This window comes from Oreochromis aureus, linkage group 12 (genome assembly GCF_013358895.1).
Source record: "Oreochromis aureus strain Israel breed Guangdong linkage group 12, ZZ_aureus, whole genome shotgun sequence".
NCBI classification, from domain to species: Eukaryota; Metazoa; Chordata; class Actinopteri; order Cichliformes; family Cichlidae; genus Oreochromis; species Oreochromis aureus.
Window position 1 is genome coordinate 36,433,313 of NC_052953.1, and position 21,515 is coordinate 36,454,827.

The 21,515-nt window shown below is 43.7% G+C and overlaps 1 protein-coding gene across 5 annotated transcripts in view; it reads left to right on the forward strand.

The window, feature by feature from the left end:
- The window catches only part of ydjc (YdjC chitooligosaccharide deacetylase homolog), a 45,331-nt gene extending 30,718 nt beyond the window's left edge, over positions 1-14,613 (forward strand). For all 5 annotated transcript variants that reach the window (XM_039620986.1, XM_039620985.1, XM_039620988.1 and 2 more), the window contains 5 exons: positions 3,293-3,468; positions 9,145-9,304; positions 10,834-10,933; positions 11,549-11,726; positions 13,557-14,613. In XM_039620986.1, the coding sequence (XP_039476920.1) occupies positions 3,305-3,468; positions 9,145-9,304; positions 10,834-10,933; positions 11,549-11,726; positions 13,557-13,887 (933 nt within the window). In that variant the 5' untranslated portion in view covers positions 3,293-3,304 and the 3' untranslated portion in view covers positions 13,888-14,613. The remainder of the gene's footprint in view (positions 1-3,292; positions 3,469-9,144; positions 9,305-10,833; positions 10,934-11,548; positions 11,727-13,556) is intronic.
- Positions 14,614-21,515: the final 6,902 nt, after the last annotated feature.

The following is a 21,515-nucleotide window of genomic DNA, read 5'->3' on the forward strand; positions in this document are numbered from 1 at the left end:
CCCCTTCACATTGTTGCACATAGGTCCATCACACCTACACCTGGCTGCCCTAAAGTTGATCGGATGGAGATTAGAGTGCGGGCTCACCCCACGGGACCCAATCGCACTGCTCCCCTCACCCGAAGCAACCAAGCGTAAGTGAGGCTTCCTAATGTGCTTCCTCCTTGGTGTCGGGGCTTCTCGGGACCTCAACCTTTTTGCAGTGGCTCTGATGTATCCAGGAGGGTCTCTCTGCAATTTTACAGGCTGTGGGTGTTGTCAATAACACTTGGTATGGACCCTCCCAGCGAGGCATACTCCAATTTTTCCTCTGGAGCACCCGTAACAGGATCCAATCGCCTGGTTTCAACCTGCAAGAGACTGGAGAAGATTCATACGGCAGTTTACTGTTCAAAACAATATCCTTATTTTCTAGTAGTTTTGCCATCCATTCTGCCAGAGTTGTTTCTCTGACGGATTTTTCTAAAGGTTCGCTTGTCACTGGCAGTGGAAAAGGTCTCCCATGAACAACCTCAAAAGGTGTCAGTTTTTGAAAAGTTTTTTAAACCTGAATGCTGTCTAAAAACTGGACGCAGGCGGTCCAGAAAATCAGAAGCTGTTTCGGCTTCTTTTTGTTTCACCTCTCCTATTTTTCCATAGTCAGCCCTTGGGGCCAACCGTACTCTAATTCTCTCATATAAATTTGTTAGGGCATTGATTAGGTCGGTGCTTCCTGGTGCGTATGCTACACCCCCAGCATTTGAGCCGGTAAAATCTCCTCTAACTGTTCCTATCTTTAATCCTAATAAATCTTGCACGACCTGAAGCATTTCATGACCGTTTAAATACCATTGTCTTCTGATCAGTTCTACAGCATCCCTCCATGGTATAAAACCTTCATTCAGTGGAGGAACGTCTTTCAGGACATTTTGTCTATCTTTTTGTGACCACGGACGAAAAATATGTATGTTTGGACGGTCATCTTGCTCTTCTTGTCCTTCTGGCCCTATTATTAGGCCAAATCTGGGGTTAGCTACTGCTACCATTGGGTAGATACCAGTGGCTGGCGGGTCGACTGTGTCTCCCCAGATGTCGGTCCCAGTGGGATCACGACCTATTTCTTCTTGTGGGTTATTTTTGAGTGAAAGTTCGTTTAGCATTGTCTGTGCTTTTACATAAGGATGATGATGTGTGTGTGACCTAGTTCTTCCTGATATGGGTGAGTGTATAGTAAGTGGTGCTGTAGCTGTAGCTGTAGTTGCAGAAGCTGTAGCTGTAGTTGCAGAAGCGGGTGCTTCTGCAGCTGTGGCTGCAGAAGTGGGAGGTGGCGGTGCATATGGTGGTGGATTAATACGCATATTGCGAGCACTGCACAGTGTCTCGTCTTCTGGTTTTACTAAACTGGCGGTTAAGTTCTGTTTTTCTGACTTTTTATCTTTTTTCTCTTGTTTTTTCTTTTTATTCTCCTCTCGTCTAGCTGCTTCTTCTTTCCAGGCCTGGAAATATTGTGATTCCTCTAGCGTTTTCCTTTTTTTTAAGTTTTTGTTTCTGATATTTCTTGCAAAAGAGCTTCTTTCAACTGTGTAAGTGCTGAGGGGCTGCATTTCCCCTCCCAAGTGGGACATTTTGTTTTTAGGATTTCTCCATCTACAAGCACTGATTTGTCCGGCGCCTGGACATTTCTTTTCTAACCACTGCTCGTCAGCAGTGAGTTTTGTGGGCTGATTCCCCATTATCACAGAACTGCAAAGCTTTCTCTGGTACTAGACTCGGGGGTGGTTGCTGACACGGCCTCCTACTCCGGGCTATTCCTGGAGCGGTGTCAGTTTTATGAGACAAAGCCCAACCTTTTCCCTTCGTCACCAGTACTTGAGCTTTTGCAGGATACACAAGGAAAACAATAAAAACAATGGAAGTAGTTCAGCAGCTTATTGTGCTGTAAAATCAACTTACTTCCAAACACATACACAAGACAAATATACATACACACAGATAGACATTTGCGCGCTAATTTGTCACGAAGTAATTCCGGCTACTTCTGAAACCAGTCTAAATTTAGTTCCTTCCGGCGAACTCAACCTATTTCACGTGTTTTTCCGAAGTAATTCCGGCTACTTCCAACCTTTGCGCATTTCCTGAAGTAATTCCGGCTACTTCTAACCTATTTTGCGCATTCTTCTAAACCCTTCCGGCGGTTTAAAACCAAAAAGTGTTTTCTCACCCTCAGTCGTCTTTTGCTGGTTGTTCAGGTCATCTGGCTGGACCCCAACGCCGTGGACCAGGCCCGGCCTGGATACGAATTTACGCCCAGGGCTTTCACCTCTACCTAGAGAGGGCTGTCGACAGACTTCGGTTCTGGCTTTCCCACGACGTCAGGATGCAGCAATCAGACCTTATTGGAGTCACAGAAACGTGTCTGGTGTTTCCATCTCTAGGCTTGAAGGACCAATTTAAATGACAGGGGATTTCTTTAAATCACCCTGCCGTTCTTCAGTTGAGACGTCTGAGTCAGAAAACACACAAACACTGCAGAAGTTTTTCACTCGCGAGGGGCAGTCATAGAACGCACGAACTGCGCCCCACGACTGCCTGCGACATTTATTTATACAAGATTGTCTGTATTGTGTGTGTGTGTGTGTGTGTGTGTGTGTGTGTATGTTACATAGATAACATCATCACTCCAGTAGCGGGACTTTCCCTTTTCTACATCTAAATGTTCTCTGAAGACAGGAAGCGGTTAGTAGCTGCATAGGTTCATCACACAAGTTACTAGGTAAAAAGTCATTTAAACATGTGCTTAATAAGAATATAAAAAGATACATTTCATATAGCTGATCATATTATACAATATTCTCTTAACAACTTCGTTGATTATGAGCTGGCAGCTGCATCGGGCAAGTATATCACCACAAAAGGGCTAATATAGACTAACTTTGCAGTTTTATGTGTTTTTAATAGTCCAGCTGGCAATGTAATCTTAAAATGTGCATGAAAACTTAAGTCAGACCATCATCTACTTTAGAAACGTGGCTGGTGTATTGACTGACTGCCATGGAAAAAAATAGATGGCAGATATGTGTGGTGTGCTTATGTTTGCTGACGTACTGCTCTTTTATGTTTTATAGCAGCAATGAAAGATACTGATGAAAACTGGAACAGTTTGGTGTTTAGTGTCTTTCTTATCAATAAACCATGTGACGTGGAACAGTCGGAGGATCCAGGGACCATGTTCACTGATAATGGACAATGATCATTGTTAGCCATAGACACCATAATGATGAATGTTAATCTGTCCCCTGTGTGTCGCCAACAGAGACCAGCAATAATGCCACAGCCCAGAATGATGCTGGTGGTGACAGGAGATGATTTTGGCTACTGTCCCAGGAGGAACCAGGGGATTGTGGATTGCTTCCAGGCTGGAGGCATCTCCAATGTCTCGTTGCTGGTTAATGGCTCAGCTGCAAAACAGGCGGCAGATCTGGCTAAAAGGTAGCGTAGTCTTACACTGTATATATAAAATCTAACACACTGCAAAAATACCATTTATAGTAGATCATGTAATGGCTATGAGACCAGACATCTTTCACTTTTTCTTGCTAGTCCTGGCAGTTTCTGAAGACTTACTTTATGTTTTCCATGTCTTTTTGTTTTGTAACTCTGGTATTATTATTTTTTTCTTTCATTTTCCTTCATTTCTTTCCTTTGCACTACACCCTGCACCGGTAGCAGAACTCTCTCATATATCTCTTTAAGGTCTGCTGCCAGAAAGACACATAAAGAAATTCTTTACCACCTATTTTAACTTTTGGGGGTTTTTTTCTCTTTTGTATTTAGCTTTTCTCATGCTTTTTATATATTTTTTTATTTTTACTGCTTTATTTAAATTTTTTGTTTTGCCATATAGTATTACTTTTATATTATTAGTACTATTCTGCTTCAGCTTCATTTAAGCTATTTTGTTATGGATTGTGTTTAATGTTTCGGCTGCTGTAACACAATAATTTCTCAGTTTCAGGGATAAATAAAGTAGAGTTAGAGCCATACTTTTTTTTCCTTCCTCTTTACATGACCGCAGTGAATTTCAAAGCAAACAGTGAAGTAAGACTTTGAGCTTTAATTCAAGAGGTTTAAAAAGTTGTGCTGTCAGCGTTAATCTCGTTAAAATGATGTTAACACCATAACCGTTAACGAGCTAACCACGCTAACGCATTAGCACCATGCAGCCCCTGCATGGGGCGATCCGCGTTAACTCGCTAACGGAGATTTGCCCCGTTAATGCGGTTATGGCGTTAACGTCATTTTAACGAGATTAACGCTGACAACACTATTGAAAAGTATATCAAAAAAAACATTTTTTAAATTCCCCTCTCGCCCCTGCGGGTGGTCTGTCCTTCAAGCTCGGGTCCTCTACCAGAGGCCTGGGAGCTTGAGGGTCCTGCGCAGTACCTTAGCTGTTCCCAGGACTGCGCTCTTCTGGACAGAGATCTCCGATGTTGTTCCCGGGATCTGCTGGAGCCACTCACCTAGTTTGGGAGTCACCGCACCTAGTGCTCCGATTACCACGGGGACCACCGTTACCTTCACCCTCCACATCTTCTCCAGTTCTTCTCTGAGCCTTTGGTACTTTTCCAGTTTCTCGTGTTCCTTCTTCCTGATGTTGCTGTCATTCGGTATCACTACATCTATCACTACGGCCGTCTTCTTCTGTTTGTCTACCACCACTATGTCCGGTTGGTTAGCCACCACCATTATGTCTGTCTGTATCTGGAAGTCCCACAGGATCTTAGCTCGGTCATTCTCCACCACCCTAGCGGGCATCACCCATTGTGATCCGGGACCTCCAGGCCATACTTGGCACATATGTTTCTGTATACTATGCCGGCCACTTGGTTATGGCGTTCCATGTATGCCCTGCCTGCTAGCATCTTGCACCCTGCTGTTATGTGCTGGATTGTCTCAGGGACATCTTTACGCAGCCTGCACCTGGGGTCTTGCCTGGTGTGATAGACCCCAGCCTCTATGGATCTTGTGCTCAGAGCTTGTTCCTGTGCCGCCATAATTAGCGCCTCTGTGCTGTCTTTTAGTTCACCTTTGTCCAGCCACTGGTAGGATTTCTGGATGTCATCATTTCCTGTATTTGCTATTGGTACATACCGTGCATGGGCCTGTCCTTCCATAATGGTTCTTCTTCTTGCTTGATGTCAGTGGCTTCTATCTCCTCCATTGGCCAGCTTATCATCCCAGCAGGGTACCTGATTAGCGGCAGGATATAGGTGTTGATAGCCCGGATCTTGTTCTTACCATTCAGCTGACTCCTCTGGACTTGCCTGACCTTTTCCAGGTCTGCAAGTTTCTTAACGGCCTATTTGTGGTTCCTTTTGGGAGTTCATAGGAACTTGTAGCTGTCCTCTATGTCTGCATTGTTGCCTTCTGGTAGTTCGATCCCTTCAGTTCTGACTACCTTCCCTTTCTTTGTTATCATCCGACTCCAGTTCTCCAGTTCCAATGAACTGGGTGCGACCAGCCCAGACACAGCCTGCCACCGCATCCATCCCCACTCCTTGGGTGGGAGCGGCAGGGGCCTGCACCCATTCCGGCGCCCCGGAGGATAGCAGCTGAGCATCCTCCACTTCCACCACCACCTCACCCATCTGCTCAGCCCGAGCTGGAGGTCAACACACAGAGGAACCTGTCACAACATCGCTGGAGGTCAGGGTGAGCGAGGGACCTTGGCAGCTGGAGATGGAGGTCGAGGCGCGCAAGGGTCCTCACCAGCTGGAGAAGGTGGTCGCCACGCCGGTGGAACCTGTTCTGCCTGAGCTAGTGGACAGAGCGTGGGGAGGACCGGCTCAGATTGAGCTGGGGGTCGGGGCACAGGAGGGACTTGCTGTGCCACCCGGTACAACGGCGTCCTCACCCGTGGCTGGCGCGCCATTGGGACCTGCTTCGTCGGCGGCAGAGGTCGGGGTGCTGTCCGGTCCACCTCTTGTGGTCCTGCGTGCCGTCGAGGTGCCTTTGAACCCCTGGCACACGTCTTACCACATACGGGACGTGGTCTGTGATGCCTGAGCAGCATCCGCAATCACGCCTCGGCGGCATAAAGAGTCAGTACTGGGTCCTGTCCTGGGTCATGTTGTTGTTGTTGTTAGTGTATGTGGCTGGGAGCTGCAAAATTACAGCCAAGAGGTGTGTAAACAGCAACCGTGAGAAAAGTGTTCAATAAAGATGCTGAAAAGCAAGTGAACATCATCAAGTCTGCCGTGGTATGTTTACAGCCACATCCCCACTGAGTTCCTGATGAAGGCTCTTAGGTAACTTTTTAGGCACTCCAGGATCCATGTGTGGAGCACTGAGTCATAGGCCTTCTTGTAGTCAATCCAGGCGATGCGCAGGTTGGTCAGTCTGGTCTTGCAATCTCAGGTAACTGCTCTATCTACCAGCAGGTGGTGTTTCACTCCTCTGCTATTCCTGCCTATTCCTATTTCTATGCCCCACTCATGTATTTAGCCACGTGCCTGTTCATCATAGCCGGAATGATGTTGTACAGGAGCTTCCATGTGGTGCTGAGGCAGCTTATTGGCTGGTAGTTGAATCAGGGTGGCCTTTGGTTAGCCATTCTGGGTGTCTCTGATCAACTAGCACCTGGTTCATTTGTGCTGCCAGACGGTCATGGAGTGCAGTCAGCTTCTTCAGAATATATCGACAAAGAAAAAAATTGCCCCATCGGTGCCCTTGGCCTGATATGCCAAATTACCAGTCCAGCACAGTTAAGTAGAACTCTCAATAGTAAGTACAGAGATGAAGTGAAAGATACGATCATTAGACAGAAAAAACAAAATAAGATAATAAGAAAAATAAGATAACTTTAGGATGAGCCAAATTTAGAATCTGGTATAGTCTTTAAAAGAAGGAAGCACCTCAGTCAGGTCATCTTCTAATTAGAAGGTTGGTGGTTTGATCTCCGGCTGCTCTAGTGTCCATGTCAAATATCCCAAGGCAAGATACTAACCCCAAGTTGCTTTCCGATCCATCCATTGCTGTATGTGTGTGCTAGTAAATGGTAAATGGATTGGTTCTCATATAGCACTTTTCTACTCTGAGCAGTCAAAGCACATAATAAATAATACATAAAAACATAAAAAAAATAGAAGTGCTTGTCTGAGTGGGTGAATGAGGCAAGTTGTATAAAGCCCTTTGAGTACAGTAGAAAAGCAAAGAACTAAATAACTAAAGGGAATGATTGCAAAATTCTTTTCTTGATTAATAAACAACTCTTTCTCAGTATCTAGTCAAGTCAATGTGGTGGGGTGTGGTTTGTGGCTCAGCTACAGGCGAGGGGTGTGGTTGACCAGAACAGCTGATCTCCAAGATGATGGAGACCAGCTGCCTGTTTTGCGGAAGTCCGCTGGGGGACTATGGACCGACTGGGCCTTGTGCTGGAGAATCGCCGCTGCCACTTCTGATGAGGCCCTTTCCATACGCCAAGCAGCTTGGCATATGGAAAGGGCCTTGCATAATATGCAAACCAAAAGCTAGAACCTGGTCCCAGGAAAGGGGAGGCTTGGCTGGCAGAGCTCATGGTGATGGAGGGGGGGGGGAGGAATGTGTGTATTCATGATCGTTTATGTTAATGAGAGTGTGGGGAGTGAGTGGGAGGGTGGGGTGGGGTGGGCTGCTTTTAACCATGTAAAGCACTTTGTGCTACATTTTTTGTATGAAAAGTGCTATATAAATAAAGATTGATTAATGTTGGACCACCTGTTGGCATGGCCAAGAGTCGGTGGAGTGGATGCAACTGATGGACCAAGTAAACGGCTCTGGGACCCATCACCCTTCTCCCTCTACTATTTCTGCTCAGGTCCCAGTGGCCATAGACACTACACCTCAATAGCCGATGGCTGTTGAGGACAGGGACACTTCCACAGACGGTGACCGTGCATGCATGTGGGACAGGTGTTTGGTATCTCCAGCCCTGTAACACTTCTCCCTGGTCTGCGTGAGACATGCAGCGTACCAGTAAGGTGCCAAGGGGGTATATGCCACCATGCAATGGTGGACTCGGGCTGCACGCAGATCCTGGTTCACCACACCCTGGTTCAGCTGGGGGCATTAGTTGTGTGGATGAGGATATTGATTGACAGTGACAGTTGATCTCACATGTAACAGTGGAGCTGCACTGTGGTCAGGTCATCGTACAAGAGCAAAGTAAAAGGCCACTGGAAGCTATGGGGATAGTGTTCTTTAGGTGAACCTCAGCAATTCTGAGGTTGAGTTTATTTTAGTTTCTGACCACAGCACTTTCTTCTAACCCTTCTCTGAAGCATCTAGATGTTCAGTGGCAAACTTCAGACAAGCCTGTAAATGTGTCTTCTTGAGCAGGGGGACCTTGTTGGCCCTGCAAGATTTCAAGCAATTATAATGTAGTATGGTACCCATGGTGTTGTTGGTGACTGTGGTCCGAACTGCCGTCAGATCATTAACCAGCTCCTGCTATATGTTTTTGGACTGATCCACCACCTTTTCTATGACTATCGTCACTCTGTGAGGTACGATCCTGCATGGTGCTCCAGACCAAGGGCGATTGGTGGGACAGTCTGGGGGGATGATTACAGCTTGTTTTGCAGCCATAGGACCTGGGTATCTCACTGCTAGTTGACCATGAACTCCATCTGAACGCCATCTGTCCCTGAATAAAGCCTGGCTGACATTGTATCTTACAAGTACTCTTTCCATGTACACCATCAAATCAAAAACAGAATATCTACAAAAAAAATGAACCAAGGTGTTACAGTGGCTGACTCTGGACTTGGACCCAACTGTGACGGGACCTTGAGAGAGCTGTGCATAAACATAAGCCCCCAAACCTCAATGAACTAAAGCAGCACTGTTATGAAGAGCGCAGTAAGATTCCTCTGTGATGATGTGAAACAGTCATTGAAAAAACAAAAAGAATATCAAAGAAGGAGTGGATTCTTTTAAACTATGTCCTGATTCATAAAACCTTAAAAGAGAGTGGATTTTCTTTTCACAGCTGTATTTGTGATAGAGATGTTATATGTATTTATAATCAAGAACAGAGTAACTGTGCCTTTGAACATAGACAAATGTTTGCCTGTTTTAGCCAGCATCACATGGTTTACCAGAGCTGTCTTGTTCCTGTGTCAGACACAACATTCCCATTGGCTTGCATGCCAACCTGTCTGAAGGCATACCAGTGTGTCAGAGCCTCCAGCAGTCCTCCACGCTCATAAACCAGCATGGCTTCTTCCATGGGAAGATGGGCTTTCGTCAGGCATTGAAGAGAGGAGAAGTCAGCATGAAACAGGTACAACATTAAAAACTAGAATTTCACTGTGTCACTGAAAAATAAAGATCAGTATAAAATATATAATGTTACACATTTTCATGCATCTTTATATGATCTTAAAATATCTGTCAAGATACAGGTAAACAAATGTTACCGATATCTGAGAACAGGTCACATGGTGTGACAGGTGGGACGGTTTTTCCCACCTGTCAAACAGAATGGTGGAGTGTGATAGGAGTGTTAGTGGACCCTGTCTTCTGCAGACATACAGAAACTGAACATTTAATAGTGTTCGCTGAAAAACAGTCTCATCTGATCATTTCTTGACAACATTTCAGTTTACAATAATAGATTACACAGCAGTGGGGATACATTTGATTACAGGAGATTACTTCATCCTGAAAGTGCTGAAACTACATTTAAGGATAACATTCCTCTACTGCTACTCTCTTCATTACTGTATGCAAACACAGTACAGAGTAGCTCCTCCCACAGAGGTCGATTATCGCGTAGTGTTACCTCCTCACTGTGTACACCTCTGGGTGCTGCAGCTCCTCTGCAAACGAAGGCCTCACATCACAGGTACTTGATTCCCAGGTGTAACTCTCAGACACGCACATTAAAGCAGATGACCTGTAAGCTGGAGAGGACAAAGCGTCTCATTAATTTAGAAGATCTTTATTTAGCCTGGAAAAACAGGTTGTTGCTTTATTTAAAAAGAGCCCTTTGTAAAGTAAATCTTACTATTCACTGACTCAAGAAAATAACAACCACAGGTTTGCCTTCAGCACTGAAGGAGAGTCTGAACTCTGTTGAACTGAATATTCCTTTAACATGAACTATTAATGACTTCATACATATACAATTACTTCTTACAAATACAGTTTTACAGTTACAGAAAAAATGATTCGAGACAGTAAATGGACTGGTTCTTATATATACTTATTATGTCTACTCTATCTGAGCACTCAAAGCGCTTTATACAACATGCCACATTCATACAAGCGCTTTTTTCTATGATTGTAAGTGCTTCCTAACCAACATTCATACAACTTAGGGTTAGTATCTTGCCCAAGGATTTTTGGCACGCAGACTGGGGAAGGCAGGGATCGAACCACCAACCTTCCAATCAGTAGATGACCCGCTCTACATCATGAGCTCCACCAATACTGACCACAGTATTTTATTACAGAGATTAGAGCGTTGCAGTGGTTTGAATAATACCGAGCAGCTCTATCAGACTCCAGTTTGTTCGTGGGAGTTTTTCCTTCCCTCTTGTTTGATCGCTGGCGGATTCTGTTATTTAATTTTTACCTTAATATATTAAGCACTTTAAGGCGACTGCTGAGATTCAGCACTGTATGAGTGAAACTGAACCATCAGACAGTACTAATTTGAACTTGGGTACAGCTGTCACATTGTTATTGCTGAGTTGCATATTTTGCTTCCAGACAAAAACCACCAGGCTGAGATTTTAAAATAACTTTGTCTTTGAAGTCATGTGTCTCCATCACAGCTGTTTCCAGGTGTGTTTTGTTTCCTCCAAGGTGGAGCTGGAGTTGAGGGCCCAGGTCGGGCTTTTCGTGGAGCTGAATGGTCACCTACCCGAGCACATGGACGGACACCAACATGTTCATGTCCTCCCAGGTAAGAGGATCAGAGGATGAAGAGAGACAAAGCTGTAACTGCTGTTTGTTGGATGCTGGTGCTCGAGTCAACAGCATTTACACATTTATGACTGATTATAGCATGTTTCAGATTATTTCCAACACTTCCCCATGGAGTTATGGTACAGATTAACCATGCAAATGTGCACATGTGTGTCTTTGCTTTTGAGTTAGCAGGTAAATGTGAACTGAAGGGAGGAGACCATTAATGTTTGTTTGTACTAAGGCAGCCAATTTTGGTTCTACAAATCAGATTCATTAATTTAAAAAAATGTTTTTATAATATAAAACAAACCAAGCAGTGGTTCACATCCTTTCATCTGACCAGCGAAAAAGTTTGAATAGTTAATAATATGCTATTTAAAAGAACAATGATTATATGGACAGAAATATAATTTACCTGAGAAACAAAGAGAAGTCCTGCTGTGGTCCAACACAGAGCTTTCCTATTAGTTATTGTCTGGTTATCAAAATAGTTCCACTAATACTTTTCTTCCATATTTAGGATTCAGTTCAGTGAGTGCTTTGTCATTAACCGTTGGCTCCATTAAGAAGATGACAGCAGTGAAATGTTCGTGTTATGTCGTCTGTGCAGAGGTCCGTGAAGTGTTTGCAAAGGTTGTCTCAGATCTCAGGATCCCCTACACTCGTGTTCCCGTGGAGCCCGGTCTATACAGCTGCCCGTGGATGCCAGCACACCTGCACAAATTCTACAAGCAGGTGGAGAAGGATGCTCTGGATGCCATCCCAGTTTTCAGACGCCATGGAATCAGGTCTGTTTGTATGAAACTGCTGGGACTAGACCAGGCTTCAAATTAAACCACTTTCACTACATAGACTATAGACCACACACATGCAGTGAGTGTTAGTTTGAAGTGTTTGTGCAGTCTCCAACAGACACACACCATACCCCTGAAATTCAGGCTGGTATTGATACTGATCCCATACTGATACTGTGTACTTTTAAACTGCACCTTCATGATGAATACACAACATTACACTTCTCGGTCTTATTGTTTAATTGTCCAGAGTTATCACACAGGAAATAGAAATCCTAAAAAAGTCATTGTCAACATTTCAAAATATTCAAGTACCATTAAAAACAAATGTAACTGAAAATAATAATGATGCTGAGAAACATTTTACACACGTTATTGTTTATTTATCTATGAAATATTTTGAGTTGTACTTTTATTTTTTAAAGCTTCATGTACGCTGTATATTTAAAGGAGACCTACTCTGTATAATGAACTTTAAATGCTCTACAGTTTGAACAAATGGGACTCTGTAGTTATAAGGATGAGTTGCTGGAGCTGAACTAGTTCCACACATGACTACAATCATCAGCTGAGTGAGTTGCAGTATGGATCTGCACAGCACTGCTCTCCAGAGCACATTGTGGTTTTTGCAAACCTGATCCATGCTGCTGTTCTTTGGGCGACTCTTCCAAACAAGCTGTACTTTTTCAGTCTTTCTCTAATTGCACCATCATGAACATGTAGGCCTGTAGAGTCTGAGTGTTTTTGCAGTGACGTCCACTCCTGGGATGATCTTTGTCATGATGGCTTCTGTGTAGAAAAGATAAGCAGCAGTGATTCATGATCTTTAAGATCAGTGCTGCTGTCTTTGCCTGTATTTCTATACTAACACACACCTGAAGGGCTGGACTTTAGCTCAATGTCTGTTAGATAAACAATGGCACAGCTCAAGACTTTTGCACTTTACTGTATTAGAACAAAGACAGATTTACTTAGTCTGCTACAAAAACAGGAAATAAATGCAGCAATTAAACAAATTTGTGAGTATACATGAAAAACACACCTAAGGCAAAACCAGAGTTCACACAACGCTAACCTGAAAATCAGTATTTGGTGTGACCACCTTTATTCCCTGACTCTGTGGGGCGCTTGTATTTTCTTTAAGTAGTCCTCAGAAATTATTCTCCAGGTTTCATCAGAGCTGGGTACTGGCTGCTCTTTGTCCTGTTGTCTGTGCAGATGATCCCACACTGCTTCAATAACGTTCAGCTCTGAGGCCAGTCAGCTCTACAGTTACTTTGAGTTTCCTTAAAGCATCAAGCTTAAGTTGCAGTGGTTGTGTTTCACAGTGCTGTCCAAAACTCAACACACTTTCTTATATTTTATATTTTGCTTCCAGATTTCCAGCGTCATTTTATGAAGTCTCCACACTGTCTGAAGTCTTTCTCTGAACACTGGCAGCGGTTCACTCATTTGTTCAGTGTAATACTTGTTTTCAGAGGAATTTGTTTTTTATTGTTAAGCTCCTCAACACTGACCTGTGACTCAGCCAAGCACAGGAAAGACATCTGACTCAGGACACAACAATGAACCAGTGTTTCTACACATAACACTGAAACTTAGTAAAGAACTTAACTGCCTTTAGCAAAAACTTCAATATCTTTGCTAAGATGTTGTGACAGGTGTAAAACTGTCTCATTAGAGTTTCCAAAGAGCTGTTGGGCAGAGTGTGGAGTGTCTTTAAATAACGGAAACTAGACAATTGGAGGACAAAAGAATTTGTAGAGAGTTTCTGATGTTGCACATATGATAATCATGAATCATAAAGATTTTCCCCCTCCACAGGTGGCCAGATGTGTACCTGGGACTGACCACCATGGGGCAGAACATGTCCATCCCAAGCCTGCACAGGGCCCTCAGCTATGCCTTGGCTGCGGACCCTTCATCCTCTACCTCCAGCTCTGTACAGGGTTCACATCAGCCTGTGGTCACAGCTGAGCTCATGGTCCACCCGGGGTACCCCAGTCACCCCAAGGAGGGAGGCTGTGGAGAGGGCCCCGATGACTTCTCCCAGTCTGCTGACAGGCAGCACGAGCTGAGTGTTCTCAAAGATCCATCTGTGCTGGCTCTCTATTGCCAAGAGAGAGTGCAGCTCTGTGCCTTCAGAGACCTGTGACTGCTGTCAGCTTCCAAATGTTACTCAGTTACCACTGATAGTGGTAGTAACACGACTTTATGCTGCCCTGAGACTCTGATCAAATGAGCTCTTAGCAGCCTTTAATGAGTGGGACTGTCCATGACCGGGCTCTGAGTCTAGTGTGGGCTTGGCTGTAACAGCAGCACATGATACACTGTGTAGAAATGTCTAATGAAGGCACAGTGTTCACTGCAACACTGTTTTAAAATGGTAACTAATAAATCATTTTACTACAATAATTAGCAACATTTGCTCAGAACTCTCATCATAAATCTGTTGTTTGGTAGTTTTCAGTCTGGCACATTATAGAATAAAGGTGGAGGAGATGTATGTGTGTTCGTGGCCCTGGTTTCCACCTGCTTCACTGGAGCAGGGATACTTTTGAACTATCTCAGGTCTGGATGTGTGGAACTACAGAGAGCTTTAGTGGTATTTATAGATGTTTTCTTTGTATTTCAAAGCTTATATTTTCAGTTTATGTTGAAACAGTTTTATGTGTGCTATAATCAAACATCAGAACTGAACAGCTTTGGGGAATAAATGATGGTAAACTTTTTTTTCTTTGTTGTTTCTTTCAAACCACTTGCAGAGTAAACCCGATCACCAACAACAAATGCCTTAATTATCTTAAAGTGCCAGTTTTTGACTTACTACATCCATCTGTGGGAAGCTGCACAAAATCCAAATAAAGACAGATGCTGTGTTTGTCTGTTTGGGCTGTTTTTTGTCAGGGTTTTTTGCCATGTTAAAAACCAACTGATGATGAAATGTCCTGTTACACAAATTGAAGTTTATAATAACTGTGTGTTATTTAGAGGGTGCATGACTCTGCAGGTAAACAGGTGAGTTTGCTGTCTGTGAGGGATTTAAAGTAAAGCTGTTTGGGACTGGAGCACAGGGTTTGTGTTGCGTCGGTCAGCTGTGCACCTCTTGATTTTTGTAAGGTGACACATTGTGCACGGCCGTCACAGCTGGATTAAAGGCGTGAGTGTGCGATGGTGCCAGTTTTTACTACAGTTTTAATGATAGGCAAGGCAAGGCAATTTTATTTGTATAGCACACTTTCAGCACAAGGCAATTCAAGGTGCTTTACATGATTAAAAGAAAACACAAAACATAGAACATAAAACACTATAAAAGTAAAATACAAGAAAACATTTACAAGAAAGCATTTACAATAAAACAATAATCAAGACAATAATTTATATGAAAAATTAAAACAAACAAGTAGAGAGCCATAATAGGATCAGTTACTCATAAGCAAGTTTAAATAAGTAAGTTTTAATTTTAGACTTAAAAGAGTTCAATGTCTCTGCAGCTTTGCATTCTCCCGGTAGTGTATTCCAGATATGAGGAGCATAGAAACTAAAAGCTGCTTCTCCATGTTTAGTTCTGGTTCTAGGGACGGTCAGTAAACGAGAGCTGGAGGACCTAACTGATCTGGAGGGTTTGTACCATGATAGCAGATCCCTAATGTACTCTGGTGCTAACCCATTCAAGGATTTATAAACTAATAAGAGCACTTTAAAGTCTATTCTCTGAGCTACAGGGAGCCAGTGTAATGACTTTAAAACTGGAGTAATGTGCTCTATTTTCTTGGTTCTAGTGAGAACACGAGCAGCAGCGTTCTGGATCAGCTGCAGTTGTCTAATTGATTTTTTAGGTAAACCTGTCATGATACTATTACAGTAATCAAGGCAGCTAGAGATAAAAGCATGGATGAGTTTCTCTAGATCTCCTTGTGTCATCAGTCCTTTAATCCTAGAAATGTTCCTCAAGTGATAGAATGCTGACTTTGTTATAGCTTTTATGTGGCCCTGGAGGTTCAGGTCTGAGTCCATTATTACACCTAAATTTCTGGCCTGGTCAGTAGTTTCTAGTTGGGCCAGTTTGAGCTGATTACTGATATTTAATCGATCTTTTTTGGGTCCAAAGATAAGTACTTCAGTTTTGTTATTGTTCAGTTGAAGGAAATTATGAGACATCCAGTTATTAATTTGCTCAATGCATTTATTAAGGGTTTGGATAGGTTCAACATCACCTAGTGACATTGAAATATAAAGTTGAGTATCGTCTGCATAATTGTGGTAATTAATATTATTGGTGGTTATAATCTGGCTTAACGGGAGCATGTAAATGCTAAATAAGAGGGGCCCTAGGATGGAACCCTGGGGGACCCCGCATGTGATTTCTATATTTTGTGATGAAAATTGGCTAATTGACACATAGAAGTTCCTGTTCGTAAGGTAGGACTTAAACCAGTTGAGTGCTGTACCAGAGAGTCCGGCCCAGCTCTCTAGACGTTCCAGTAATATATCATGATCAACGGTGTCAAACGCCGCACTAAGGTCCAGTAGTACCAATACTGTGGATTTCCCACGGTCAGTATTTATACGGATGTCATTAAACACTTTGACAAGGGCTGTCTCGGTGCTGTGGTGCCTACGAAAACCAGACTGATAAATATCAAAACGGTTGTTCTTTGTGAGAAAGCTGTTTAGCTGCTGGAAAACAGCTTTTTCAATAACTTTACCGATAAATGGAAGATTAGAGATTGGTCTGTAGTTTTGCATTAATGTGCTGTCTAGATTCTTTTTCTTAATCTCTCCACTGTAGCAAATAATGTCCTAGCATTATTGTTGTTTATATGAATAATCTCAGAGAAAAATGACTCCCTTGCATCCTTCAGGGCTAGTTGATACTTATTCAGCCTCTCTTTATATATCTCGCAGTGAACCTGGAGTCGAGTTTTCCGCCATTTTCTCTCAGCATGCCGGCACTCTCTTTTTTCATTACATACCAGTGGATCACTTCTCCACGGAGATTTCTTTTTACTAGAGACAGTTTTAACCTTGAATGGTGCAATCTTATCCATCATGTCTAAGATTTTGGATAGAAAATCATCTGTCAGTTTGTTTACTGAATGTGTGTTGGTGGATGTTGGTGATTTAAATAAGGTAGAAGTGTACATCAGTTTAAAATATTCAGCTGAGTTTTCTTTAAGGAAGCATTTTCTAACAGTGATCTTACTCTGATTAGGTATATTGGCTAAGATGTTGCTATCAAATGAAATGCAAAAATGATCAGATAATGCAATATCAGTAACAGCAATGTTAGAGATATTTAAATCTTTGCTAATAAGTAAATCCAGAGTGTGTCCTCGATTATGCGTTGGCTCACTAATGTGCTGGATTAGATCAAAGTTATGGAGGACATCATTTAATGCTTTTGTTCCGCTATCTTGAGGCTTATCAGAATGAATGTTAAAATCTCCCACAATTGCTATCTGGTCATAGTCTAGACATATTGCAGAGCAAAGGTCATTGAAATCATTAAAAAAGTTTGTATTAGATTTTGGTGGTCTATATATGTTTAGAAATAAAACTTTGTTTGGTTCATTTATTTCAGTAGCTAAATATTCAAAGGTGCTGAATTCACCTAGAGATGCCTTTTTAAAGTTTAGTGATTGGTGAAAGATTACAGCAAGACCGCCACCTCTTTTGTTTTTTCTGATCTCACTAATGAAGTGATAATCAGTTGGGCAAGTCTCTATTAATACAGCTTGTTCTGAATTTACATCTAACCAAGTTTCTGAAAGAAAGAGAACATGTATATCATGTGTAATGATGTAATCATTGATTAGGAGAGACTTCCCTGATAGAGATCTAATATTTAGTGCAGCAGCTTTAATATTTCTTTCAGTGATTGAGAGATTATTTTTGCACAGTATTATGTTCAGATTCTGTACTGTTCGATTATAAGTACTTTTAGTGTGTGAGGATCTGTTGCTTATAATAACTGGTATTTTGCTTTCAATATATGAATGAGAGTGACTGGACACATTTTGGTGGGAATGATGCAATCTGGTAACGGTGTCCGGTCGGTATCAAATATCAGGCTCGGTTAGGTGGACTGGAGAGCCATATTGTTTATAATTAGTAGGTGGGCGTGGTCCCACCTTTGGTGTCAGACGAATCCCTCTGTTTATTTGGATTTGAAGGGGATCGGGAAACGATTTAAATGGTGATATGATCACTGATGAGGATGATGATGATGAAGGTGTACGGGCATCAGCTGGTGAGTTTCTGCACAGAGTTGAACCTTCATATTTAGCTGGAGTCTCTGTAATCTCTGCTGGAAGTGAAGTTGTCGGAGGCTGGCATAGTAACTCAGCTGTTTGAGCTATGTCCACTGATGTGTTTCTACACAGCGTTGCTGAAACACTGTGTTTCTTTCGATAGTCGTTGGGCGCCGTTGTTTTTGGGTCGGCTGATACATCTCTGGCAGGCTTATCACTGAAAGGTGCAAGTACGTCGTGGTCTCTGTGTGATACAGCTGGTTGGCGTCCACTGTGTGTCTCGGCTGATACTGACGTCCTTATCTCAATTTGAGAACAGGGCGGTAAGTTCACATGAGACAACAAGTTCAGAAGATAAAGCCTCTGACCTTTCTTATTGATGTTACGTTCATTTCTTGTAAACAGGTGCTTCCTTCCACAAAAAATCTTAAAATTATTTAGATATGGAATTGACCTTTCAGCAATGATAATCCTGCACAGAAGCTCAGAGACATACTGACACACAGAGGGGCGTGTTGGAACTGTTGTTGTTGTTGGAACTGTTTTAAAAGTTGAGTTTGTGGAAAGAACTCTGCCAAACAGTGGGCATAAATACAAGAGACTGAAGGCCCCTTCACGCAGGACAACGCTGCACTCTGAGACATGAATCTGTTTCAATCATCCAGGTAAGTAAAAGTTGATTCTGTTCATCTGGATGTTGTCAGTGGGAAAAGTGCACTTTGACTTTTGTGTTTGATCTATGAATCTTTATTTTCATGACTTACATTTTATATATCAAGTATACCTCGTGGCTTAGTTTGTTGATCCTGCTGGGACCTCTGGCACTGGCATCATTGGTACTCACTACCACAGACTGGTAGAAGACCTCCCAACATCTTTCTGCACACATTATAGGATCTGAGCTTCCTTAGAAAGTAGTCTGCTCGTCCTCTTCTTAAAGACTGTAGGTCCTCCAGTTCAGTCTGTCATTCAGGTGAACGCTCAGTTACCTGTAGCTGTCAACTGTTTCCACATCCTCACCCATGAAGTTGATGCTCCGAGTCACAGTTTTTTACTTCTGAAAGTCAACAACCATGTTTTTTGTCTTTTGGGATTCCTCACCAGCTCCCTGTAACCTGACTCACAGAATAGAACAGAATAGAATAGAATAGCATAGAATAGAATAAGCCTTTATTATCCCACGGATGAGAAATTTCGGTGTTACAGAGCTCTTACAGCAAGGGAAAATAAAATATAAACAAAAGACACAAGGTGGTCCTATAAACATAAGCAACTGAAGTTTGTATATACAGGTAACAATGTACAGAATATGTATTGAAAACTTGTATGGAGATATGTATGAAATGTACAGTGAACAAACAAGCTGATGAGTAGGATAACTATGTTAAACTGTGTTATAGAGTCTGACAGCTGCTGGTAAGAATGACCTGCGGTAGCGCTCCTTCCTACACTGTGGGGTAAAAGTCCACTGCTGAAGGAGCTGCTCAGTGTTCAGTCTCATGCAGGGGGTGGGAGGTGTTGTCCATGATGGATGTTAGCTTAGACAACATCCTCTCCTCCCCAACCTGCTCGTTGGACTTCAGCGGACAGTCCAGGACAGAGCCGGCCTTCCTGAGCAGTCTGTTGAGTTTCCCCCTGTCCCTCTCTGCCATTCCACCACTCCAGCCAACAGGCTCCCACAGCATAGAAAATAGCAGACACCACCACATTGTCGTAAAACGTCCTTAGGAGTGTCCTGTTCAACCCAAAGGATCTCAGCCGCCGTAGCAGGTGGAGGCGACTTAGACCCTTTTTGTAGAGTGCCTTTGTGTTTGTGGACCAGTCCAGTTTGTTATTGAGGTGAACACCCAGGTATTTGTGCTCCTCCACTGTTTCAATGTCCAAACCCTGGATGTTCGCTGGTGTAATAGAGGGTGGCTTCTTGCTGATGTCAGTCACCAGCTCCTTCGTCTTGCTGGGATTGATGTGAAGATGGTTCTGTTCAGCTGACGAAGTCATTGATGACCCCCCTGTATTCCAGTTCGTTTCCCTCCGACACCCGACCCACAGTGGTGGTGTCGTCTGAGAACTTCTGGAGATGGCAAGTGTCTGTGTTATAACTGAAGTCTGCAGTGTACAGGGTGAAGAGGAAAGGGGCGAGTACTGTTCCTTGTGGGGCCCCCGTGCTACAGACTACCACCTCAGACACACAGTCCCATAGCCTCACATACTGGGGTCTACTGGTAAGGTAGTCAATAATCAACGAGGACAGCTGATGGTCCATTTGCGCTCCCTGCATCTTCTCCCTTAGCACTGAGGGTTGGATTGTGTTGAAGGCACTGGAGAAATCAAAACACACGACTCTCACAGTGCACCTGGAGCTCTCCAGATGAGAGAAGCCCCGATGCAGCAGGTAGGTGACAGCGTCATCCACCCCAATGTTCGGCTGGTAGGCAAACTGCAGCGGGTCTAGATCTCTCCCGACTAGTGGGCAAAGGTGGTGTAGTATGATGCTCTCCATGGTCTTCATCAGGTGTGAAGTCAGGGCAACGGGTCTGAAGTGGTTTGGCTCCTTGGGGTGCGTTGTCTTTGGGACTGGCACCAGGCAGGAGGTCTTCCACAGAATGGGGACCCTCTGCAGGCTGAGACTGAGGTTAAACATGTATGTGATAACCTCACAGAGTTGATCTGCACAGTCCCTCAATAGTCTGGAGCTGATTCCATTGCGACCCGAAGCCTTCCCGGTTTTCATCTTCCTCAGCTGAATTCGCACCTGGTCAGTTGTGATGGAGAGGCTGCAGTGTAGGGTGTGGGTGGGTGGCTCCTGATGACTGGCGTGGGGGGAGGAGGCAGTAGAGTCGTTGAAGGAAAAGGAAAAGGGGGGCAAGTGAGGTGCATTTTATGTCCCCGGTGCTATGGGGGGGTTGCAGAGAGCTGTGAAGGAGGTGTGAAGAGCTCTGGTGGATGGGGGAAGGAAGGGCTACTGAATCAAACCTGTTAAAAAACTGCTTCAATCTATTAGCCCACACCTGGTCTCCAGACTCTGGACCCCCTCTGCTCAAAGTGCTCCATCCAGTGATGGTGTTCAGTCCTCTCCACACACCTCTGGTGTTGCTCTGCTGGAGCTGCTCCTCCAGCTTCCTCCTGTAGCTGTCCTTTCCCCTCCTTATCTCTCTCCTTAGCTCCTCCTGGACTCTCCTCATTTCCTCTGTTTCCAGATCTGAAAGCCCTCCTTTTCTGCTCCAGCAGGGTCCTCAGATCTGGAGTCAGCCATGGCTTGTTGGAGTAACACCGTACTTTCCTGGTCGATACAGTGTTATCCACGCAGAAGTTGATATAGTCTGTTATGCGGGTGGTTAGTGTTTCGATATCCTCCTCATGTGGGCTGCTTAGCACCTCCCAGTCTGTAGTTTGGAAGCAGTCTTTCAGTGCCATGCTCGCCTCTTCAGACCATGCTCTCACATACCTTGTGGTATGTGAGAGCATGCCCACTCATACCCACATACCCACATACCCACCACACCTTTGTTGTTTACACACCAAAGGTGTG